Raw genomic sequence first — 23,096 nt, forward strand, 5'->3', positions numbered from 1 at the left:
TCTCAGTGGTGTAGTTAAACACACACTCTCAGCGGTGTAGTTGAACACACACACACTCTCAGCGGTGTAGTTAAACACACACTCTCAGCGGTGTAGTTGAACACACACACTCTCAGCGGTGTAGTTAAACACACACACACTCTCAGCGGTGTAGTTGAAAACACACACTCTCAGCGGTGTAGTTAAACACACACACTCTCAGCGGTGTAGTTAAACACACACTCTCAGCGGTGTAGTTGAACACACACACACTCTCAGCGGTGTAGTTAAACACACACTCTCAGCGGTGTAGTTAAACACACACACACTCTCAGCGGTGTAGTTGAACACACACACACTCTCAGCGGTGTAGTTGAACACACACTCTCAGCGGTGTAGTTGAACACACACACACTCTCAGCGGTGTAGTTAAACACACACACACTCTCAGCGGTGTAGTTAAACACACACACACTCTCAGCGGTGTAGTTAAACACACACACACTCTCAGCGGTGTAGTTGAACACACACACACACTCTCAGCGGTGTAGTTAAACACACACACACTCTCAGCGGTGTAGTTGAACACACAGCGGTGTAGTTAAACACACACTCTCAGCGGTGTAGTTGAACACACACACACTCTCAGCGGTGTAGTTAAACACACACTCTCAGCGGTGTAGTTAAACACACACACACTCTCAGTGGTGTAGTTGAACACACACTCTCAGCGGTGTAGTTGAACACACACACACTCTCAGCGGTGTAGTTAAACACACACACTCTCAGCGGTGTAGTTAAACACACACACACTCTCAGCGGTGTAGTTAAACACACACTCTCAGCGGTGTAGTTGAACACACACACTCTCAGCGGTGTAGTTAAACACACACACACTCTCAGCGGTGTAGTTGAAAACACATACTCTCAGCGGTGTAGTTAAACACACACACTCTCAGCGGTGTAGTTAAACACACACTCTCAGCGGTGTAGTTGAACACACACACACTCTCAGCGGTGTAGTTAAACACACACTCTCAGCGGTGTAGTTAAACACACACACACTCTCAGCGGTGTAGTTGAACACACACTCTCAGCGGTGTAGTTGAACACACACACACTCTCAGCGGTGTAGTTAAACACACACACTCTCAGCGGTGTAGTTAAACACACACACACTCTCAGCGGTGTAGTTAAACACACACTCTCAGCGGTGTAGTTGAACACACACACTCTCAGCGGTGTAGTTAAACACACACACACTCTCAGCGGTGTAGTTGAAAACACACACTCTCAGCGGTGTAGTTAAACACACACACTCTCAGCGGTGTAGTTGAACTGAGTTTGATTTATTTTGCCAAAAAGTTCAAGCTTCAAGCTAAATCAAGTAGTTGTAAATATTATATGTATTTATTTGACCAAGGTCTGATACTCTGATTACACTCTCCCCCATCGCTCTACCTTCCCCCTCTCTCTCCCATCGCTCTACCTTCCCCCTCTCTCCCCCATCGCTCTACCTTCCCCCTCTCCCCCTCTCTCCCCCATCGCTCTACCTTCCCCCTCTCCCCCATCTCCCCCATTGCTCTACCTTTCCCCTCACTCACCCTCCTCCCCCATCGCTCTACCTTCCCCCTCTCTCTCCCATCGCTCTACCTTCCCCCTCTCTCCCCCATCGCTCTACCTTCCCCCTCTCCCCCATCTCCCCCATCGCTCTACCTTCCCCCTCTCTCCCCCACCTCCCCCATTGCTCTACCTTTCCCCTCACTCCCCCTCCTCCCCCATCGATCTACCTTCCCCCTCCTCCCCCATCGATCTACCTTCCCCCTCCTCCCCATCGCTCTACCTTCCCCCTCTCTCCCCCTCCTCCCCCATTGCTCTACCTTCCCCCTCTCTCCCCTCTCCCCCATTGCTCTACCTTCCCCCTCTCTCCCCCTCCTCCCCCATCGCTCTACCTTCCCCCTCTCTCCCCCTCCTCCCCCATCGCTCTACCTTCCCCCTCCTCCCCATCGCTCTACCTTCCCCCTCTCTCCCCCTCCTCCCCGTCACTCTACCTTCCCCCTCTCTCCCCCTCCTCCCCCATCGCTCTACCTTCCCCCTCTCTCCCCCTCCTCCCCCATCGCTCTACCTTCCCCCTCTCTCCCCCTCCTCCCCCATCGCTCTACCTTCCCCCTCTCTCCCCCTCCTCCCCCATCACGCTACCTTCCCCCTCTCTCCCCCTCCTCCCCCATCGCTCTACCTTCCCCCTCTCTCCCCCTCCTCCCCCATCGCTCTACCTTCCCCCTCTCTCCCCCTCCTCCCCCATCACTCTACCTTCCCCCTCTCTCCCCCTCCTCCCCCATCGCTCTACCTTCCCCCTCTCTCCCCCTCCTCCCCCATCGCTCTACCTTCCCCCTCTCTCCCCCTCCTCCCCCATCGATCTACCTTCCCCCTCCTCCACATCGCTCTACCTTCCCCCTCTCTCCCCCTCCTCCCCGTCACTCTACCTTCCCCCTCTCTCCCCCTCCTCCCCCATCACTCTACCTTCCCCCTCTCTCCCCCTCCTCCCCCATCGCTCTACCTTCCCCCTCTCTCCCCCTCCTCCCCCATCGCTCTACCTTCCCCCTCTCTCCCCCTCCTCCCCCGTCGCTCTACCCCCCCCACCCTCAGTTCCCCCTCAGATCCATGAGAAGGAAATAGCGGCCCCCTCTAACCCATATCGCCATGGCAGCAGACAGACCCTCACCTGTACAGGGTACGGACGCCCCGCCCCCAACATCACCTGGCAGTGGAGGGCATGGAGCCCCTGTGGCCTCAACAGCACCCCACGCCTGTAAGACACACCCACACCTGTAAGACACACCCACACCTGTAAGACACACCCACACCTATAAGACACACCCACACACCTGTAAGACACACCCACACCTGTAAGACACACCCACACACCTGTAAGACACACCCACACCTGTAAGACACATCCACACTTGTAAGACACACCCACACCTGTAAGACAAACACACCTGTAAGACACACCCACACCTGTAAGACACACCCACACTTGTAAGACACACCCACACCTGTAAGGTAAGGTGTAGTTTTGTAGTTGCGTATTAAACCATTTGGTGACAGTTTTTTCTTTCTTCGTGTACAGCGAGATTAGGCTGCTAATGTGTGTGTGTGTGTTTCTGTGTGTTTCTGTGTGTGTGTGTGTGTGTGTGTGCCCGGGGGTATTTCTAGGTGTGTGTGAGGAGAGGAGTGATGTGTGGACTAACTAACTAACAACAGGATGTATAGAGGCACAGAGGGCAGCGTAGCATCACACATCCTCTGACTCTGATACACACAGATACACACTCACTAAGCTTTAACCCTGCAACATTCACTCCACCAACCAGATACACACTCACTAAGCTTTAACCCTGCAACATTCACTCCACCAACCAGATACACACTCACTAAGCTTTAACCCTGCAACATTCACTCCACCAACCAGATACACACTCACTAAGCTTTAACCCCGCAACATTCACTCCACCAACCAGATACACACTCACTAAGCTTTAACCCCGCAACATTCACTCCACCAACCAGATACACACTCACTAAGCTTTAACCCCGCAACATTCACTCCACCAACCAGATACACACTCACTAAGCTTTAACCCCGCAACATTCACTCCACCAACCAGATACACACTCACTAAGCTTTAACCCCGCAAACATTCACTCCACCAACCAGATACACACTCACTAAGCTTTAACCCCGCAACATTCACTCCACCAACCAGATACACACTCACTAAGCTTTAACCCCGCAACATTCACTCCACCAACCAGATACACACTCACTAAGCTTTAACCCTGCTAGATTCACTCCACCAACCAGATACACACTCACTAAGCTTTAACCCTGCTAGATTCACTCCACCAACCAGATACACACTCACTAAGCTTTAACCCTGCTAGATTCACTCCACCAACCAGATACACACTCACTAAGCTTTAACCCTGCAACATTCACTCCACCAACCAGATACACACTCACTAAGCTTTAACCCTGCTAGATTCACTCCACCAACCAGATACACACTCACTAAGCTTTAACCCTGCTAGATTCACTCCACCAACCAGATACACACTCACTAAGCTTTAACCCTGCTAGATTCACTCCACCAACCAGATACACACTCACTAAGCTTTAACCCTGCTAGATTCACTCCACCAACCAGATACACACTCACTAAGCTTTAACCCTGCTAGATTCACTCCACCAACCAGATACACACTCACTAAGCTTTAACCCCGCAACATTCACTCCACCAACCAGATACACACTCACTAAGCTTTAACCCTGCAACATTCACTCCACCAACCAGATACACACTCACTAAGCTTTAACCCTGCTAGATTCACTCCACCAACCAGATACACACTCACTAAGCTTTAACCCTGCAACATTCACTCCACCAACCAGATACACACTCACTAAGCTTTAACCCCGCAACATTCACTCCACCAACCAGATACACACTCACTAAGCTTTAACCCTGCAACATTCACTCCACCAACCAGATACACACTCACTAAGCTTTAACCCTGCTAGATTCACTCCACCAACCAGATACACACTCACTAAGCTTTAACCCTGCAACATTCACTCCACCAACCAGATACACACTCACTAAGCTTTAACCCTGCAACATTCACTCCACCAACCAGATACACACTCACTAAGCTTTAACCCTGCAACATTCACTCCACCAACCAGATACACACTCACTAAGCTTTAACCCTGCAACATTCACTCCACCAACCAGATACACACTCACTAAGCTTTAACCCCGCAACATTCACTCCACCAACCAGATACACACTCACTAAGCTTTAACCCTGCAACATTCACTCCACCAACCAGATACACACTCACTAAGCTTTAACCCTGCAACATTCACTCCACCAACCAGATACACACTCACTAAGCTTTAACCCTGCTAGATTCACTCCACCAACCAGATACACACTCACTAAGCTTTAACCCCGCAACATTCACTCCACCAACCAGATACACACTCACTAAGCTTTAACCCTGCTAGATTCACTCCACCAACCAGATACACACTCACTAAGCTTTAACCCTGCAACATTCACTCCACCAACCAGATACACACTCACTAAGCTTTAACCCTGCTAGATTCACTCCACCAACCAGATACACACTCACTAAGCTTTAACCCTGCAAGCATTCACTCCACCAACCAGATACACACTCACTAAGCTTTAACCCTGCTAGATTCACTCCACAACCAGATACACACTCACTAAGCTTTAACCCTGCTAGATTCACTCCACCAACCAGATACACACTCACTAAGCTTTAACCCCGCAACATTCACTCCACCAACCAGATACACACTCACTAAGCTTTAACCCTGCAACATTCACTCCACCAACCAGATACACACTCACTAAGCTTTAACCCTGCTAGATTCACTCCACCAACCAGATACACACTCACTAAGCTTTAACCCTGCAACATTCACTCCACCAACCAGATACACACTCACTAAGCTTTAACCCCGCAACATTCACTCCACCAACCAGATACACACTCACTAAGCTTTAACCCTGCAACATTCACTCCACCAACCAGATACACACTCACTAAGCTTTAACCCTGCTAGATTCACTCCACCAACCAGATACACACTCACTAAGCTTTAACCCTGCAACATTCACTCCACCAACCAGATACACACTCACTAAGCTTTAACCCCGCAACATTCACTCCACCAACCAGATACACACTCACTAAGCTTTAACCCTGCAACATTCACTCCACCAACCAGATACACACTCACTAAGCTTTAACCCTGCAACATTCACTCCACCAACCAGATACACACTCACTAAGCTTTAACCCCGCAACATTCACTCCACCAACCAGATACACACTCACTAAGCTTTAACCCCGCAAACATTCACTCCACCAACCAGATACACACTCACTAAGCTTTAACCCCGCAACATTCACTCCACCAACCAGATACACACTCACTAAGCTTTAACCCCGCAACATTCACTCCACCAACCAGATACACACTCACTAAGCTTTAACCCTGCTAGATTCACTCCACCAACCAGATACACACTCACTAAGCTTTAACCCTGCTAGATTCACTCCACCAACCAGATACACACTCACTAAGCTTTAACCCTGCAACATTCACTCCACCAACCAGATACACACTCACTAAGCTTTAACCCTGCTAGATTCACTCCACCAACCAGATACACACTCACTAAGCTTTAACCCTGCAACATTCACTCCACCAACCAGATACACACTCACTAAGCTTTAACCCCGCAACATTCACTCCACCAACCAGATACACACTCACTAAGCTTTAACCCTGCAACATTCACTCCACCAACCAGATACACACTCACTAAGCTTTAACCCTGCTAGATTCACTCCACCAACCAGATACACACTCACTAAGCTTTAACCCTGCTAGATTCACTCCACCAACCAGATACACACTCACTAAGCTTTAACCCTGCTAGATTCACTCCACCAACCAGATACACACTCACTAAGCTTTAACCCTGCAACATTCACTCCACCAACCAGATACACACTCACTAAGCTTTAACCCTGCTAGATTCACTCCACCAACCAGATACACACTCACTAAGCTTTAACCCTGCTAGATTCACTCCACCAACCAGATACACACTCACTAAGCTTTAACCCTGCTAGATTCACTCCACCAACCAGATACACACTCACTAAGCTTTAACCCTGCTAGATTCACTCCACCAACCAGATACACACTCACTAAGCTTTAACCCTGCTAGATTCACTCCACCAACCAGATACACACTCACTAAGCTTTAACCCTGCTAGATTCACTCCACCAACCAGATACACACTCACTAAGCTTTAACCCTGCTAGATTCACTCCACCAACCAGATACACAATCACTAAGCTTTAACCCTGCTAGATTCACTCCACCAACCAGATACACACTCACTAAGCTTTAACCCTGCAACATTCACTCCACCAACAAGATACACACTCACTAAGCTTTAACCCTGCTAGATTCACTCCACCAACCAGATACACACTCACTAAGCTTTAACCCCGCAACATTCACTCCACCAACCAGATACACACTCACTAAGCTTTAACCCTGCAACATTCACTCCACCAACCAGATACACACTCACTAAGCTTTAACCCCGCAACATTCACTCCACCAACCAGATACACACTCACTAAGCTTTAACCCTGCTAGATTCACTCCACCAACCAGATACACACTCACTAAGCTTTAACCCCGCAACATTCACTCCACCAACCAGATACACACTCACTAAGCTTTAAACCTGCAACATTCACTCCACCAACCAGATACACACTCACTAAGCTTTAAACCTGCAACATTCACTCCACCAACCAGATACACACTCACTAAGCTTTAACCCTGCTAGATTCACTCCACCAACCAGATACACACTCACTAAGCTTTAACCCTGCTAGATTCACTCCACCAACCAGATACACACTCACTAAGCTTTAACCCCGCAACATTCACTCCACCAACCAGATACACACTCACTAAGCTTTAACCCCGCAACATTCACTCCACCAACCAGATACACACTCACTAAGCTTTAACCCCGCAACATTCACTCCACCAACCAGATACACACTCACTAAGCTTTAACCCCGCAACATTCACTCCACCAACCAGATACACACTCACTAAGCTTTAACCCTGCTAGATTCACTCCACCAACCAGATACACACTCACTAAGCTTTAACCCTGCTAGATTCACTCCACCAACCAGATACACACTCACTAAGCTTTAACCCTGCTAGATTCACTCCACCAACCAGATACACACTCACTAAGCTTTAACCCTGCTAGATTCACTCCACCAACCAGATACACACTCACTAAGCTTTAACCCCGCAACATTCACTCCACCAACCAGATACACACTCACTAAGCTTTAACCCCGCAACATTCACTCCACCAACCAGATACACACTCACTAAGCTTTAACCCTGCTAGATTCACTCCACCAACCAGATACACACTCACTAAGCTTTAACCCTGCTAGATTCACTCCACCAACCAGATACACACTCACTAAGCTTTAACCCTGCTAGATTCACTCCACCAACCAGATACACACTCACTAAGCTTTAACCCTGCTAGATTCACTCCACCAACCAGATACACACTCACTAAGCTTTAACCCTGCTAGATTCACTCCACCAACCAGATACACACTCACTAAGCTTTAACCCCGCAACATTCACTCCACCAACCAGATACACACTCACTAAGCTTTAACCCTGCTAGATTCACTCCACCAACCAGATACACACTCACTAAGCTTTAACCCTGCTAGATTCACTCCACCAACCAGATACACACTCACTAAGCTTTAACCCTGCTAGATTCACTCCACCAACCAGATACACACTCACTAAGCTTTAACCCTGCTAGATTCACTCCACCAACCAGATACACACTCACTAAGCTTTAACCCTGCTAGATTCACTCCACCAACCAGATACACACTCACTAAGCTTTAACCCTGCTAGATTCACTCCACCAACCAGATACACACTCACTAAGCTTTAACCCTGCTAGATTCACTCCACCAACCAGATACACACTCACTAAGCTTTAACCCTGCTAGATTCACTCCACCAACCAGATACACACTCACTAAGCTTTAACCCTGCTAGATTCACTCCACCAACCAGATACACAATCACTAAGCTTTAACCCTGCTAGATTCACTCCACCAACCAGATACACACTCACTAAGCTTTAACCCTGCAACATTCACTCCACCAACAAGATACACACTCACTAAGCTTTAACCCTGCTAGATTCACTCCACCAACCAGATACACACTCACTAAGCTTTAACCCCGCAACATTCACTCCACCAACCAGATACACACTCACTAAGCTTTAACCCTGCAACATTCACTCCACCAACCAGATACACACTCACTAAGCTTTAACCCCGCAACATTCACTCCACCAACCAGATACACACTCACTAAGCTTTAACCCTGCTAGATTCACTCCACCAACCAGATACACACTCACTAAGCTTTAACCCCGCAACATTCACTCCACCAACCAGATACACACTCACTAAGCTTTAAACCTGCAACATTCACTCCACCAACCAGATACACACTCACTAAGCTTTAAACCTGCAACATTCACTCCACCAACCAGATACACACTCACTAAGCTTTAACCCTGCTAGATTCACTCCACCAACCAGATACACACTCACTAAGCTTTAACCCTGCTAGATTCACTCCACCAACCAGATACACACTCACTAAGCTTTAACCCCGCAACATTCACTCCACCAACCAGATACACACTCACTAAGCTTTAACCCCGCAACATTCACTCCACCAACCAGATACACACTCACTAAGCTTTAACCCCGCAACATTCACTCCACCAACCAGATACACACTCACTAAGCTTTAACCCCGCAACATTCACTCCACCAACCAGATACACACTCACTAAGCTTTAACCCTGCTAGATTCACTCCACCAACCAGATACACACTCACTAAGCTTTAACCCTGCTAGATTCACTCCACCAACCAGATACACACTCACTAAGCTTTAACCCTGCTAGATTCACTCCACCAACCAGATACACACTCACTAAGCTTTAACCCTGCTAGATTCACTCCACCAACCAGATACACACTCACTAAGCTTTAACCCCGCAACATTCACTCCACCAACCAGATACACACTCACTAAGCTTTAACCCCGCAACATTCACTCCACCAACCAGATACACACTCACTAAGCTTTAACCCTGCTAGATTCACTCCACCAACCAGATACACACTCACTAAGCTTTAACCCTGCTAGATTCACTCCACCAACCAGATACACACTCACTAAGCTTTAACCCTGCTAGATTCACTCCACCAACCAGATACACACTCACTAAGCTTTAACCCTGCTAGATTCACTCCACCAACCAGATACACACTCACTAAGCTTTAACCCTGCTAGATTCACTCCACCAACCAGATACACACTCACTAAGCTTTAACCCTGCTAGATTCACTCCACCAACCAGATACACACTCACTAAGCTTTAACCCTGCTAGATTCACTCCACCAACCAGATACACACTCACTAAGCTTTAACCCTGCTAGATTCACTCCACCAACCAGATACACACTCACTAAGCTTTAACCCTGCTAGATTCACTCCACCAACCAGATACACACTCACTAAGCTTTAACCCCGCAACATTCACTCCACCAACCAGATACACACTCACTAAGCTTTAACCCTGCTAGATTCACTCCACCAACCAGATACACACTCACTAAGCTTTAACCCTGCTAGATTCACTCCACCAACCAGATACACACTCACTAAGCTTTAACCCTGCTAGATTCACTCCACCAACCAGATACACACTCACTAAGCTTTAACCCTGCTAGATTCACTCCACCAACCAGATACACACTCACTAAGCTTTAACCCTGCTAGATTCACTCCACCAACCAGATACACACTCACTAAGCTTTAACCCTGCTAGATTCACTCCACCAACCAGATACACACTCACTAAGCTTTAACCCTGCTAGATTCACTCCACCAACCAGATACACACTCACTAAGCTTTAACCCCGCAACATTCACTCCACCAACCAGATACACACTCACTAAGCTTTAACCCTGCTAGATTCACTCCACCAACAAGAGGGTTGTGAACAGTTTGTGTCATGAACAGTGCTTGTGTCCATAGAAATAGACGTGGTACGCACGCGATCAGGAGGGGGGGAGGGCGATCAAGAGGGGGCGCTCGGGGGGGGCGATCAGGAGGGGGGCGTCCGGGGGGGGGGGGGGGGGGGGGGGGGGCGATCAGGAGGGGAGCGTTCGGGGGGGGGGCGATCAGGAGGGGCACTCAGGAGGGGAGCGTTCATAGCGACGGGTGTGACACACAGAGGAACACAGCATCTCAGAGACATTTTCATAACACACAGAGGAACACAGCATCTCAGAGACATCTTCATAACACACAGAGGAACACAGCATCTCAGAGACATCTTCATAACACACAGAGGAACACAGCATCTCAGAGACATCTTCATAACACACAGAGGAACACAGCATCTCAGAGACATCTTCATAACACACAGAGGAACACAGCATCTCAGAGACATCTTCATAACACACAGAGGAACACAGCATCTCAGAGACTTCTTCATAACACACAGAGGAACACAGCATCTCAGAGACATCTTCATAACACACAGAGGAACACAGCATCTCAGAGACATCTTCATAACACACAGAGGAACACAGCATCTCAGATACATTTTCATAACACACAGAGGAACACAGCATCTCAGATACATTTTCATAACACACAGAGGAACACAGCATCTCAGAGACTTCTTCATAACACACAGAGGAACACAGCATCTCAGATACATTTTCATAACACACAGAGGAACACAGCATCTCAGAGACTTCTTCATAACACACAGAGGAACACAGCATCTCAGAGACTTCTTCATAACACACAGAGGAACACAGCATCTCAGAGACTTCTTCATAACACACAGAGGAACACAGCATCTCAGAGACATCTTCATAACACACAGAGGAACACAGCATCTCAGAGACATCTTAATAAAACACAGAGGAACACAGCATCTCAGAGACATCTTAATAAAACACAGCATCTCAGAGACATCTTCATAACACACAGCATCTCAGAGACATCTTCATAACACACAGAGGAACACAGCATCTCAGAGACATCTTAATAACACACAGAGGAACACAGCATCTCAGAGACATCTTCATAACACACAGAGGAACACAGCATCTCAGAGACATCTTCATAACACTCAGAGGAACACAGCATCTCAGAGACATCTTCATAACACACAGAGGAACACAGCATCTCAGAGACATCTTCATAACACACAGAGGAACACAGCATCTCAGAGACATCTTCATAACACTCAGAGGAACACAGCATCTCAGAGACATCTTCATAACACACAGAGGAACACAGCATCTCAGAGACATCTTCATAACACACAGAGGAACACAGCATCTCAGAGACATCTTCATAACACACAGAGGAACACAGCATCTCAGAGACATCTTCATAACACACAGAGGAACACAGCAAACTTTATTAGGGTAATATTAAAAGTAAGCCATTGTTTACAGGGAAAATACAAACAGAAGAGCAAATGTAAAAAACAGCCTTTTTGATGATCTGTTTTGAGTTTTGGATTAAGAGTTTTGACATTTTACCACAATACTTGTGAAAATAGTCTGAAAGCGATAGAACCCCCCTGTAATGTCGGCCTATTTCACATGACAATCACGACACCAGCGTATATTTCTCAAAAGTAACACCAGGCTATCAAAAGGGCCCTCAGTCATCGGTAATGAAACCTGATTGTTTTCAGTGCTTCATTACACATGCATCGCATTCCCCCAAAAGGACTCATAAAAGTATTTCTAATTTCATGTCTCATTTGAGGTTGTAAGTTTCAAACATTTTGGGTAATATACACTGCTACATTTCATGTATGAAAAAAATGTCTGCACTCACGAACTGTAAGTCGCTCTGGATAAGAGCGTCTGCTAAAAATGACTAAAGGAAAAAGTGGGAATAGGGTGGCTAGGGGCCGTGGTGAAAGACTATGCTGTTCTGTTCTGTGTTGTAGGAGTCGGAGGGATCGTAAGGGGCCGTGGTGAAAGACTATGCTGTTCTGTTCTGTGTTGTAGGAGTCGGAGGGATCGTAAGGGGCGTAGCGACCGCATCACAGACTGTCAGAACTGGCAGGACCTGGACTCAGAGAACACCGGGAATAAAATAGAGAACATCGAGACGTCAGTCGAGGTGGTGGACGGAAGGCAGAAGGTTGGTTCTCACTCCCTGCACAAAAGTTTACAGCATTTAACAATACTACAAATGTTATCTGAATGTTTAATCATGACAACATTATCATATTATTATATCGTTCTGATCAAGTATCTCAGAGAGAGAGACAGAGGGTTAGATATTTCTCACTATACCAACATTTCAACATTTCCCTGAGAACAAATGTTATCCAAATGTTATCCAAATGTTATCCAAATGTTGAATCATGACCATGTTATTACATCATTTTGATAAAGTTTACAATTAGGATTTAGTAGGTAGGAGATTTATTTTGTTGCTTGCAGTTCTAAATTGAATTGTACACCAATTTACAATCAAAGATTGATGATTTAGTAAAGATTTAGTATCTTAGAGAAAGAACAGGAAGATAGTCTCTTAGCCTAGATGGCAAAACAACACTTTATATAAGTGTCCCTAACCCTGAACTGGAATATTTTTACCCAAGTGTCCCAAACAGTGAACTGGGTGACAGTATTTTTACCTAAGTGCAGTGGTGTGAAGTACTTAAGTAAAAATACTTTAAAGTACTACTTAAGTAGTTTTTTGGGGTGTCTGTACTTTACTTTACTGTTTCTATATTTGACAACTTTTACTTCACTACATTCCTAAAGAAAATATTATACTTTTTACTCCAGACATTTTCCCTGACAACCAAAAGTACTCGTTACGTTTTGAATGCTTAGCAGGACAGGAAAATGGTCCACCCACTTATCAAGAGAACATCCCTGGTCATCCCTACTGCCTCTGATCTGGCGGACTCACTAAACACACATGCATCTTTTGTAAATAATGTCTGAGTGTTGGAGTGCGCCCCTGGTTATCCATACATTTTAAAAACAAGAAAATGGTGCGGTCTGCTTTGCCCCTTTACCACAACCTACATGTACATATTACCTCAATTACCTCCACTAACCTGTTCCCCAGCACATTGACTCGGTACCGGTACCCGCTTTATATACTGTAGCCTCGTTATTGTTATTTTATTGTGTTACTTTTTTTTAAACTTTAGTTTATTTACTAAATAATTTCTTAAATCTATTCTTCTTAAAACTGCATTGTTGATTAAGGGCTTGTCAGTAAGCGTTTCACTGTAAGGTCTGCACCTGTTGTATTCACCACATGTGACAAATACATTTGATTAATATAAGGAATTTTAAATGATTTATACTTTTGATACTTAAGTATATTTTAGTAATTACATTTACTTTTGATACTTAAGTATATTTAAAACCAAATACTTTTAGACTTTTACTCAAGTAGTATTTTACTGGGTGACTTTCACTTTTACTTGAGTTGAGTAACTTTCTATGAAGGTATCTATACTTTTACTCAAGTCTGATAATTGGGTAAATTTTCCACCACTGCCTAAGTGTCCCAAACAGTGAACTGTGTAACAGTATTTGTCAATCAGAGAGAAGAGAGGGCAAGTGTTCCATTTCCACATCAGAAATATTTTGAACCCTCTTCCTGAGCACACTTCCTGAGGGGAATGGCAATAAACACCCCCCCCCCCCCACACAGACACACACACACACACACACACACACACATATAGACGAACGGGCACTCACACACACAAACACACAAATGAAAACGCACACACAGCACACTTCCTGTTGTGGGTCACACCTGTGAGGTCAGTTCCTGTTGTGAGGTAGTGGCGGTCGCGGCAGCGGAAAGATTTGAGTCACGTCAACTTCCACAGAGACCGTGTTCTCATCCACCATCAAAACACAGCCACACCAGGACAACAGGAGCCATAGTAGCATGGAATCAGCCAGGACAGCCAGGACAACAGGAGCCAGAGTAGCATGGAATCAGCCAGGACAGCCAGGACAACAGGAGCCAGAGTAGCATGGAGTCAGCCAGGACAGCCAGGACAACAGGAGCCATAGTAGCATGGAATCAGCCAGGACAGCCAGGACAACAGGAGCCAGAGTAGCATGGAATCAGCCAGGACAACAGGAGCCATAGTAGCATGGAATCAGCCAGGACAGCCAGGACAACAGGAGCCAGAGTAGCATGGAATCAGCCAGGACAGCCAGGACAACAGGAGCCAGAGTAGCATGGAATCAGCCAGGACAGCCAGGACAACAGGAGCCAGAGTAGCATGGAGTCAGCCAGGACAGCCAGGACAACAGGAGCCATAGTAGCATGGAATCAGCCAGGACAGCCAGGACAACAGGAGCCAGAGTAGCATGGAATCAGCCAGGACAGCCAGGACAACAGGAGCCATAGTAGCATGGAATCAGCCAGGACAGCCAGGACAACAGGAGCCAGAGTAGCATGGAATCAGCCAGGACAGCCAGGACAACAGGAGCCATAGTAGCATGGAGTCAGCCAGGACAGCCAGGACAACAGGAGCCAGAGTAGCATGGAATCAGCCAGGACAGCCAGGACAACAGGAGCCATAGTAGCATGGAGTCAGCCAGGACAGCCAGGACAACAGGAGCCAGAGTAGCATGGAATCAGCCAGGACAGCCAGGACAACAGGAGCCATAGTAGCATGGAATCAGCCAGGACAGCCAGGACATCAGGAGCCAGAGTAGCATGGAGTCAGCCAGGACAGCCAGGACAACAGGAGCCATAGTAACATGGAGTCAGCCAGGACAGCCAGGACAACAGGAGCCAGAGTAGCATGGAATCAGCCAGGACAGCCAGGACAACAGGAGCCAGAGTAGCATGGAATCAGCCAGGACAGCCAGGACAACAGGAGCCAGAGTAGCATGGAATCAGCCAGGACAGCCAGGACAACAGGAGCCAGAGTAGCATGGAATCAGCCAGGACAGCCAGGACAACAGGAGCCAGAGTAGCATGGAGTCAGCCAGGACAGCCAGGACAACAGGAGCCAGAGTAGCATGGAATCAGCCATGACAGCCAGGACAACAGGAGCCAGAGTAGCATGGAATCAGCCAGGACAACAGGAGCCAGAGTAGCATGGAATCAGCCAGGACAGCCGGGACAACAGGATCCAGAGTAGCATGGAATCAGCCAGGACAGCCAGGACAACAGGAGCCAGAGTAGCATGGAATCAGCCAGGACAGCCAGGACAACAGGAGCCAGAGTAGCATGGAATCAGCCAGGACAGCCAGGACAACAGGAGCCAGAGTAGCATGGAATCAGCCAGGACAGCCAGGACAACAGGAGCCAGAGTAGCATGGAGTCAGCCAGGACAGCCAGGACAACAGGAGCCAGAGTAGCATGGAATCAGCCATGACAGCCAGGACAACAGGAGCCAGAGTAGCATGGAATCAGCCAGGACAACAGGAGCCAGAGTAGCATGGAATCAGCCAGGACAGCCGGGACAACAGGATCCAGAGTAGCATGGAATCAGCCAGGACAGCCAGGACAACAGGATCCAGAGTAGCATGGAATCAGCCAGGACAGCCAGGACAACAGGAGCCAGAGTAGCATGGAATCAGCCATGACAGCCAGGACAACAGGAGCCAGAGTAGCATGGAATCAGCCAGGACAACAGGAGCCAGAGTAGCATGGAATCAGCCAGGACAGCCGGGACAACAGGATCCAGAGTAGATACTAGTGGATAGATTCAGTGTGGATTCCAGGTTATGGTTCAAAGTATCAAGTTCTTACAAAAAACCCAGTCAGTTGTCTAGTCTAGTAAAAAAGCACTTCAAAGCATAATACACATTTAGAACCCTTCTTCTTTCCCTCTACAGCAGGTGTATTTTGTATGAAAGCCATTTCTTCCTCTACAGATATTGAGCAGGCTGGTGATCCAGAACGTTTATACTCTCCTCTCCTCTCCTCTCCTCTCCTCTCCTCTCCTCTCCTCTCCTCTCCTCTCCTCTCCTCTCCTCTCCTCTCCTCTCCTCTATAGATAGTCAGCAGACTGGTGATCCAGAACGCCAGTGTATCAGTCATGTATAAATGTTCTGCTGACAACAAAGTGGGTAAAGACCAAAGGCTGATATACTTCTATGTGACCAGTGAGTATTACAACTTATTTCCTTCTCTTGGTTTAGCATACAAAGTACTGTACAGTAATATGCACTATATATACATAAATAAATATATCTGATATTTTGGTAATAGTAATAGTAATAGTTTGTGTAGTAGTACAAAAAAAAACAATCCCGTCCCTCTCTCCCCCCAGCTATCCCAGAAGGGTTCAGTGTAGAGCTGGGTCCGTCTGAGGAACCTCTGGAGCAGGAGGAGGTGTCGCTAAGCTGCATCGCTGACAACTACACCTACGAACAGCTCACCTGGTACAGACTGGACCCACAGGTAACAGCTCACCTGGTACAGACTGGACCCACAGTTAACAGCTCACCTGGTATAGATTGAACCCACAGGTAACAGCTCACCTGGTATAGATTGAACCCACAGGTAACAGCTCACCTGGTATAGATTGAACCCACAGGTAACAGCTCACCTGGTATAGATTGAACCCACAGGTAACAGCTCACCTGGTATAGATTGAACCCACAGGTAACAGCTCACCTGGGATAGATTGAACCCACAGGTAACAGCTCACCTGGGATAGATTGAACCCACAGGTAACAGCTCACCTGGTATAGATTGAACCCACAGGTAACAGCTCACCTGGTATAGATTGAACCCACAGGTAGAGAAAATGGCACATTGAATAAAGAATACAAGCGAAGCTTTGTTCTTGATGCTACAGTAGTTTAATTTGGTTGTGACTGTCAAATTAATATCCCAAATCTGTCTGTGCTGTCTTGAAAATTCCATTGTAAACTCGTTGATGGATTTTGGTAAGACAACACAAAACCTGTCTGGGACCCAGGCTAGTAGAATAGTAGGACAGGACAGGAAGACTGACTTCCCTCCCTTGTCTCTCTCTCTCCAGGCGCTCCAGGATGAGCGTGGTTAACCCCTCCCTTGTCTCTCTCTCTCCAGGCGCTCCAGGATGAGCGTGGTAAACCCCTCCCTTGTCTCTCTCTCTCCAGGCGCTCCAGGATGAGCGTGGTTAACCCCTCCCTTGTCTCTCTCTCTCCAGGCGCTCCAGGATGAGCGTGGTAAACCCCTCCCTTGTCTCTCTCTCTCCAGGCGCTCCAGGATGAGCGTGGTTAACCCCTCCCTTGTCTCTCTCTCTCCAGGCGCTCCAGGATGAGCGTGGTAAACCCCTCCCTTGTCTCTCTCTCTCCAGGCGCTCCAGGATGAGCGTGGTAAACCCCACCCTTGTCTCTCTCTCTCCAGGCGCTCCAGGATGAGCGTGGTAAACCCCACCCTTGTCTCTCTCTCTCCAGGCGCTCCAGGATGAGCGTGGTAAACCCCTCCCTTGTCTCTCTCTCTCCAGGCGCTCCAGGATGAGCGTGGTAAACCCCTCCCTTGTCTCTCTCTCTCCAGGCGCTCCAGGATGAGCGTGGTAAACCCCTGGAGCTGGACTGTCGTAGTGTCCATCTGTACGCTGACCGCCTGGACGGACAACTGACCTATCAGGAGCCGTCTAACAGCTGGATCCTGGAGATGACTATACCTAGCATCACGCTGCAGGATGAAGGGAACTATGTCTGTGAGGTTCAGAGTAGGAGGAGCCGAGAGAAACACTGTCTACGTAAATACATATCTGTTAAAGGTGAGACGGAGACACACACAGGCACGTCTACAGAAAACAGGGTTCCAAAAGGGTCCTTCGGCTGTCCCCATAGGAGAACCCGTTTTGGATCCAGATAGAACCCTTTTTGGTTTCAGGGAGAACAGTTTTGGGTTCCAAGTAGAAGCCTCTGTGGAAAGGGTTCTACCTGGAACCAAACATGGTGGTTCTACCTGGAACCAAACAGGGTTCTTCAAAGGGTTCTCCTATGGGGACAGCTAAGAACCCTTATTGGTTCTAAATATAACCTTTATTCTAAGAGTGTAACCATTCAGCCACACACAGGGAGGCAGGCCTCACATCCACCCACCCTGTCATGCTGTAGAATGGCCAGGTTTAGAAACACACACTAGTCCCTACGAAGGGAGGCCCAGTCCTTCAGTCATTTACACACTAATTGCTTCATGCTTCATTCATGTCCAGTCCTGACTCCTTAACCTCGGTCACATGGAATTCTCCACCTCTCTCTCTCTCTCCATCTCCCTCCCTCCCTCTCTCTCTCCATCTCTCTCTCTTGCCTGTTTCTCTCTCTCTCTCTCTCTCTCTCTCTCTCTCTCTCTCTCTCTCTCTCTCTCTCTCTCTCTCTCTCTCTCTCTCTCTCCCTCCCTCTCTCTCCCTTCATCTCTCTCCCTCTCTCTCTCTCTCTCTCCTCTCTTTCCTCTCCTCTCTATCCCCCCCCCCCCCCCTCCCCAGCTCTAGAAGCCCCCCGGTACAGACACAACCCGACCAATCAGACAGTGAACGTCAGTGAGTCTCTCCTGATCGAGTGTGATGTAGTGGGAACTCCTTCACCACACCTCTCCTGGTTCAAAGACAACCAGCCCCTGCACCAAATGTCAGGTAGGTACCCACACACACAGACACACACACACACACACACAGACCTGAGGGAAGTGACATGGTGGTTCCTAAACAGACCTTCTGTACAGTACCGTCTGGGTAAAGGAGTACCTAATGAAGCTGCCCTGTTAGTCACATCTCATCAATCACACATTGATCATGTCACCCTACAGCACATTCCTGGGAGGACATTAACACCTGAACCACACACACACACACACACACACACGCACACACACACACACACACACACACACACACACACACACGCACACACACACACACACACACACACACACACAGACCCCAACTCTTACAGACAGGCGGTAAACAGAGGACCTGAGGTGTCACTTCCACTCATCACACACACACACACACACCTGACACACACACACTGACACACACACACACACACACACACACACACACACACACACACACACACACATACACATTGAGTGACAGTCTGGCAAGGGTCCAGACAGCTGGGACATTAAATAAATGAAATGTAGAGAGAATGAGAGGTAGAGGGAGGGAGGGAGGGAGGGAGGGAGAGAGGGAGAGAGGGAGGGAGGGAGGGAGGGAGGGAGGGAGGGGAGGGAGGGAGGGAGGGAGGGGGGAGGGGAGGGAGGGGAGGGAGGGAGGGAGGGAGGGGGGAGGAGGGAGGGAGGGAGGGAGGATTGGCTGGGCTGACAGTAGGATCAATCTGAGTAGCTGTCAGGTTAGCAGACAAGACTAGTTGGGTGTGTATGTGTATGTTTGTCAGAGTGGGGTACAGTGAGGGAAAAAAGTATTTGATCCCCTGCTGATTTTGTATGTTTGCCCACTGACAAAGAAATGATCAGTCTATAATTTTAATGGTAGGTTTATTTGAACAGTGAGAGACAGAATAACAACAAAAAAATACAGAAAAACGCATGTCAAAAATGGAATAAATTGATTTGCATTTTAATGAGGGAAATACGTATTTGACCCCCTCTCAATCAGAAAGATTCCTGGCTCCCAGGTGTCTTTTATACAGGTAACGAGCTGAGATTAGGAGCACACTCTTAAAGGGAGTGCTCCTAATCTCAGTTTGTTACCTGTATAAAAGGCACCTGTCCACAGAAGCAATCAATCAATCAGATTCCAAACTCTCCACCATGGCCAAGACCAAAGAGCTCTCCAAGGATGTCAGGGACAAGATTGTAGACCTACACAAGGCTGGAATGGGCTACAAGACCATTGCCAAGCAGCTTGGTGAGAAGGTGACAACAGTTGGTGTGATTATTTGCAAATGGAAGAAACACAAAAGAACTGTCAATCTTCCTCGGCCTGGGGCTCCATGCAAGATCTCACCTCGTGGAGTTGCAATGATCATGAGAACGGTGAGGAATCAGCCCAGAACTACATGGGAGGATCTTGTCAATGATCTCAAGGCAGCTGGGACCAGTCACCAAGAAAACAAGGTCCCCCTGCTCAAGAAAGCATATATACATGCCCGTCTGAAGTTTGCCAATGAACATCTGAATGATTCAGAGGAGAACTGGGTGAAAGTGTTGTGGTCAGATGAGACCAAAATGGAGCTCTTTGGCATCAACTCAACTCGCCGTGTTTGGAGGAGGAGGAATGCTGCCTATGACCCCAAGAACACCATCCCCACCGTCAAACATGGAGGTGGAAACATTATGCTTTGGGGGTGTTTTTCTGCTAAGGGGACAGGACAACTTCACCGCATCAAAGGGACGATGGACGGGGCCATGTACCGTCAAATCTTGGGTGAGAACCTCCTTCCCTCAGCCAGGGCATTGAAAATGGGTCGTGAATGGGTATTCCAGCATGACAATGACCCAAAACACACGGCCAAGGCAACAAAGGAGTGGCTCAAGAAGAAGCACATTAAGGTCCTGGAGTGGCCTAGCCAGTCTCCAGACCTTAATCCCATAGAAAATCTGTGGAGGGAGCTGAAGGTTTCGAGTTGCCAAACGTCAGCCTCGAAACCTTAATGACATGGAGAAGATCTGCAAAGAGGAGTGGGACAAAATCCCTCCTGAGATGTGTGAAAACCTGGTGGCCAACTACAAGAAACGTCTGACCTCTGTGATTGCCAACAAGGGTTTTGCCACCAAGTACTAAGTCATGTTTTGCAGAGGGGTCAAATACTTATTTCCCTCATTAAAATGCAAATCAATTTATAACATTTTTGACATGCGTTTTTTTCTGGATTGTCTTGTTGTTATTCTGTCTCTCACTGGTCAAATAAACCTACCATTAAAATTATAGACTGATCATGTCTTTGTCAGTGGGCAAACGTACAAAATCAGCAGGGGATCAAATACTTTTTTCCCTCACTGTATGTACTGTATCTAACCCTGTCTATATCACTGTATATGCGCAAGTGCATGCCTACGTGTGTGTTTGTGTCAGTGATTGACAGCTGTGTGTCTGTGTGTGTGTGTGTGTGTAGGACTGCAGCTGCAGGACGCCAACAGGACGTTGAGTATCCAGCGTGTCAGTGATTGACAGCTGTGTGTGTGTGTGTGTGTCTGTGTGTGTAGGACTGCAGCTGCAGGACGCCAACAGGACGTTGAGTATCCAGCGTGTCAGTGATTGACAGCTGTGTGTCTGTGTGTGTGTGTGTGTGTAGGACTGCAGCTGCAGGACGCCAACAGGACGTTGAGTATCCAGCGTGTCAGTGATTGACAGCTGTGTGTCTGTGTGTGTGTGTGTGTGTAGGACTGCAGCTGCAGGACGCCAACAGGACGTTGAGTATCCAGCGTGTCAGTGATTGACAGCTGTGTGTCTGTGTGTGTAGGACTGCAGCTGCAGGACGCCAACAGGACGTTGAGTATCCAGCGTGTCAGTGATTGACAGCTGTGTGTGTCTGTGTGTGTGTCTGTGTGTGTGTGTGTAGGACTGCAGCTGCAGGACGCCAACAGGACGTTGAGTATCCAGCGTGTCAGTGATTGACAGCTGTGTGTGTCTGTGTGTGTGTCTGTGTGTGTGTGTGTAGGACTGCAGCTGCAGGACGCCAACAGGACGTTGAGTATCCAGCGTGTCAGTGATTGACAGCTGTGTGTGTCTGTGTGTGTGTCTGTGTGTGTGTGTGTAGGACTGCAGCTGCAGGACGCCAACAGGACGTTGAGTATCCAGCGTGTCAGTGATTGACAGCTGTGTGTCTGTGTGTGTGTGTGTGTAGGACTGCAGCTGCAGGACGCCAACAGGACGTTGAGTATCCAGCGTGTCAGTGAAGAGGACGCTGGTCTCTATACGTGCACCGCCTGTAATCAGAGAGGCTGCATACACTCCTCCGCTGCCGTCACAGTGCTGGGTGAGACAGGAACACACCTTCCTCTGGCTCCTCTTCCTCTCTGCTTCCTTTCCTCTGGCTCCAACAACAGCTCTGCATACACTCCTCCGCTGCCGTCACAGTGCTGGGTGAGACAGGGACACACGTTCCTCTGGCTCCTCTTCCTCTCTGCTTCCTTTCCTCTGGCTCCAACAACAGCTCTGCATACACTCCTCCGCTGCCGTCACAGTGCTGGGTGAGACAGGGACACACCTTCCTCTGGCTCCTCTTCCTCTCTGCTTCCTTTCCTCTGGCTCCAACAACAGCTCTGCATACACTCCTCCGCTGCCGTCACAGTGCTGGGTGAGACAGGGACACACCTTCCTCTGGCTCCTCTTCCTCTCTGCTTCCTTTCCTCTGGCTCCAACAACAGCTCTGCATA

The 23,096-nt window shown here is 48.1% G+C and overlaps 1 protein-coding gene across 1 annotated transcript in view; it reads left to right on the forward strand.

The window, feature by feature from the left end:
• The window catches only part of flt4 (fms related receptor tyrosine kinase 4), an 81,341-nt gene that overhangs the window by 32,089 nt on the left and 26,156 nt on the right, over positions 1-23,096 (forward strand). Inside the window, exons 9-14 of the mRNA XM_084197952.1 lie at positions 2,626-2,788; positions 12,809-12,944; positions 16,807-16,915; positions 17,083-17,213; positions 18,300-18,528; positions 19,240-19,386. Of these exons, the coding sequence (XP_084054078.1) occupies positions 2,626-2,788; positions 12,809-12,944; positions 16,807-16,915; positions 17,083-17,213; positions 18,300-18,528; positions 19,240-19,386 (915 nt within the window). The remainder of the gene's footprint in view (positions 1-2,625; positions 2,789-12,808; positions 12,945-16,806; positions 16,916-17,082; positions 17,214-18,299; positions 18,529-19,239; positions 19,387-23,096) is intronic.

The sequence above is a fragment of the Coregonus lavaretus genome (genome assembly GCF_964263955.1).
Source record: "Coregonus lavaretus genome assembly, contig: HAP1_SCAFFOLD_1005, whole genome shotgun sequence".
Lineage (NCBI taxonomy): Eukaryota > Metazoa > Chordata > Actinopteri > Salmoniformes > Salmonidae > Coregonus > Coregonus lavaretus.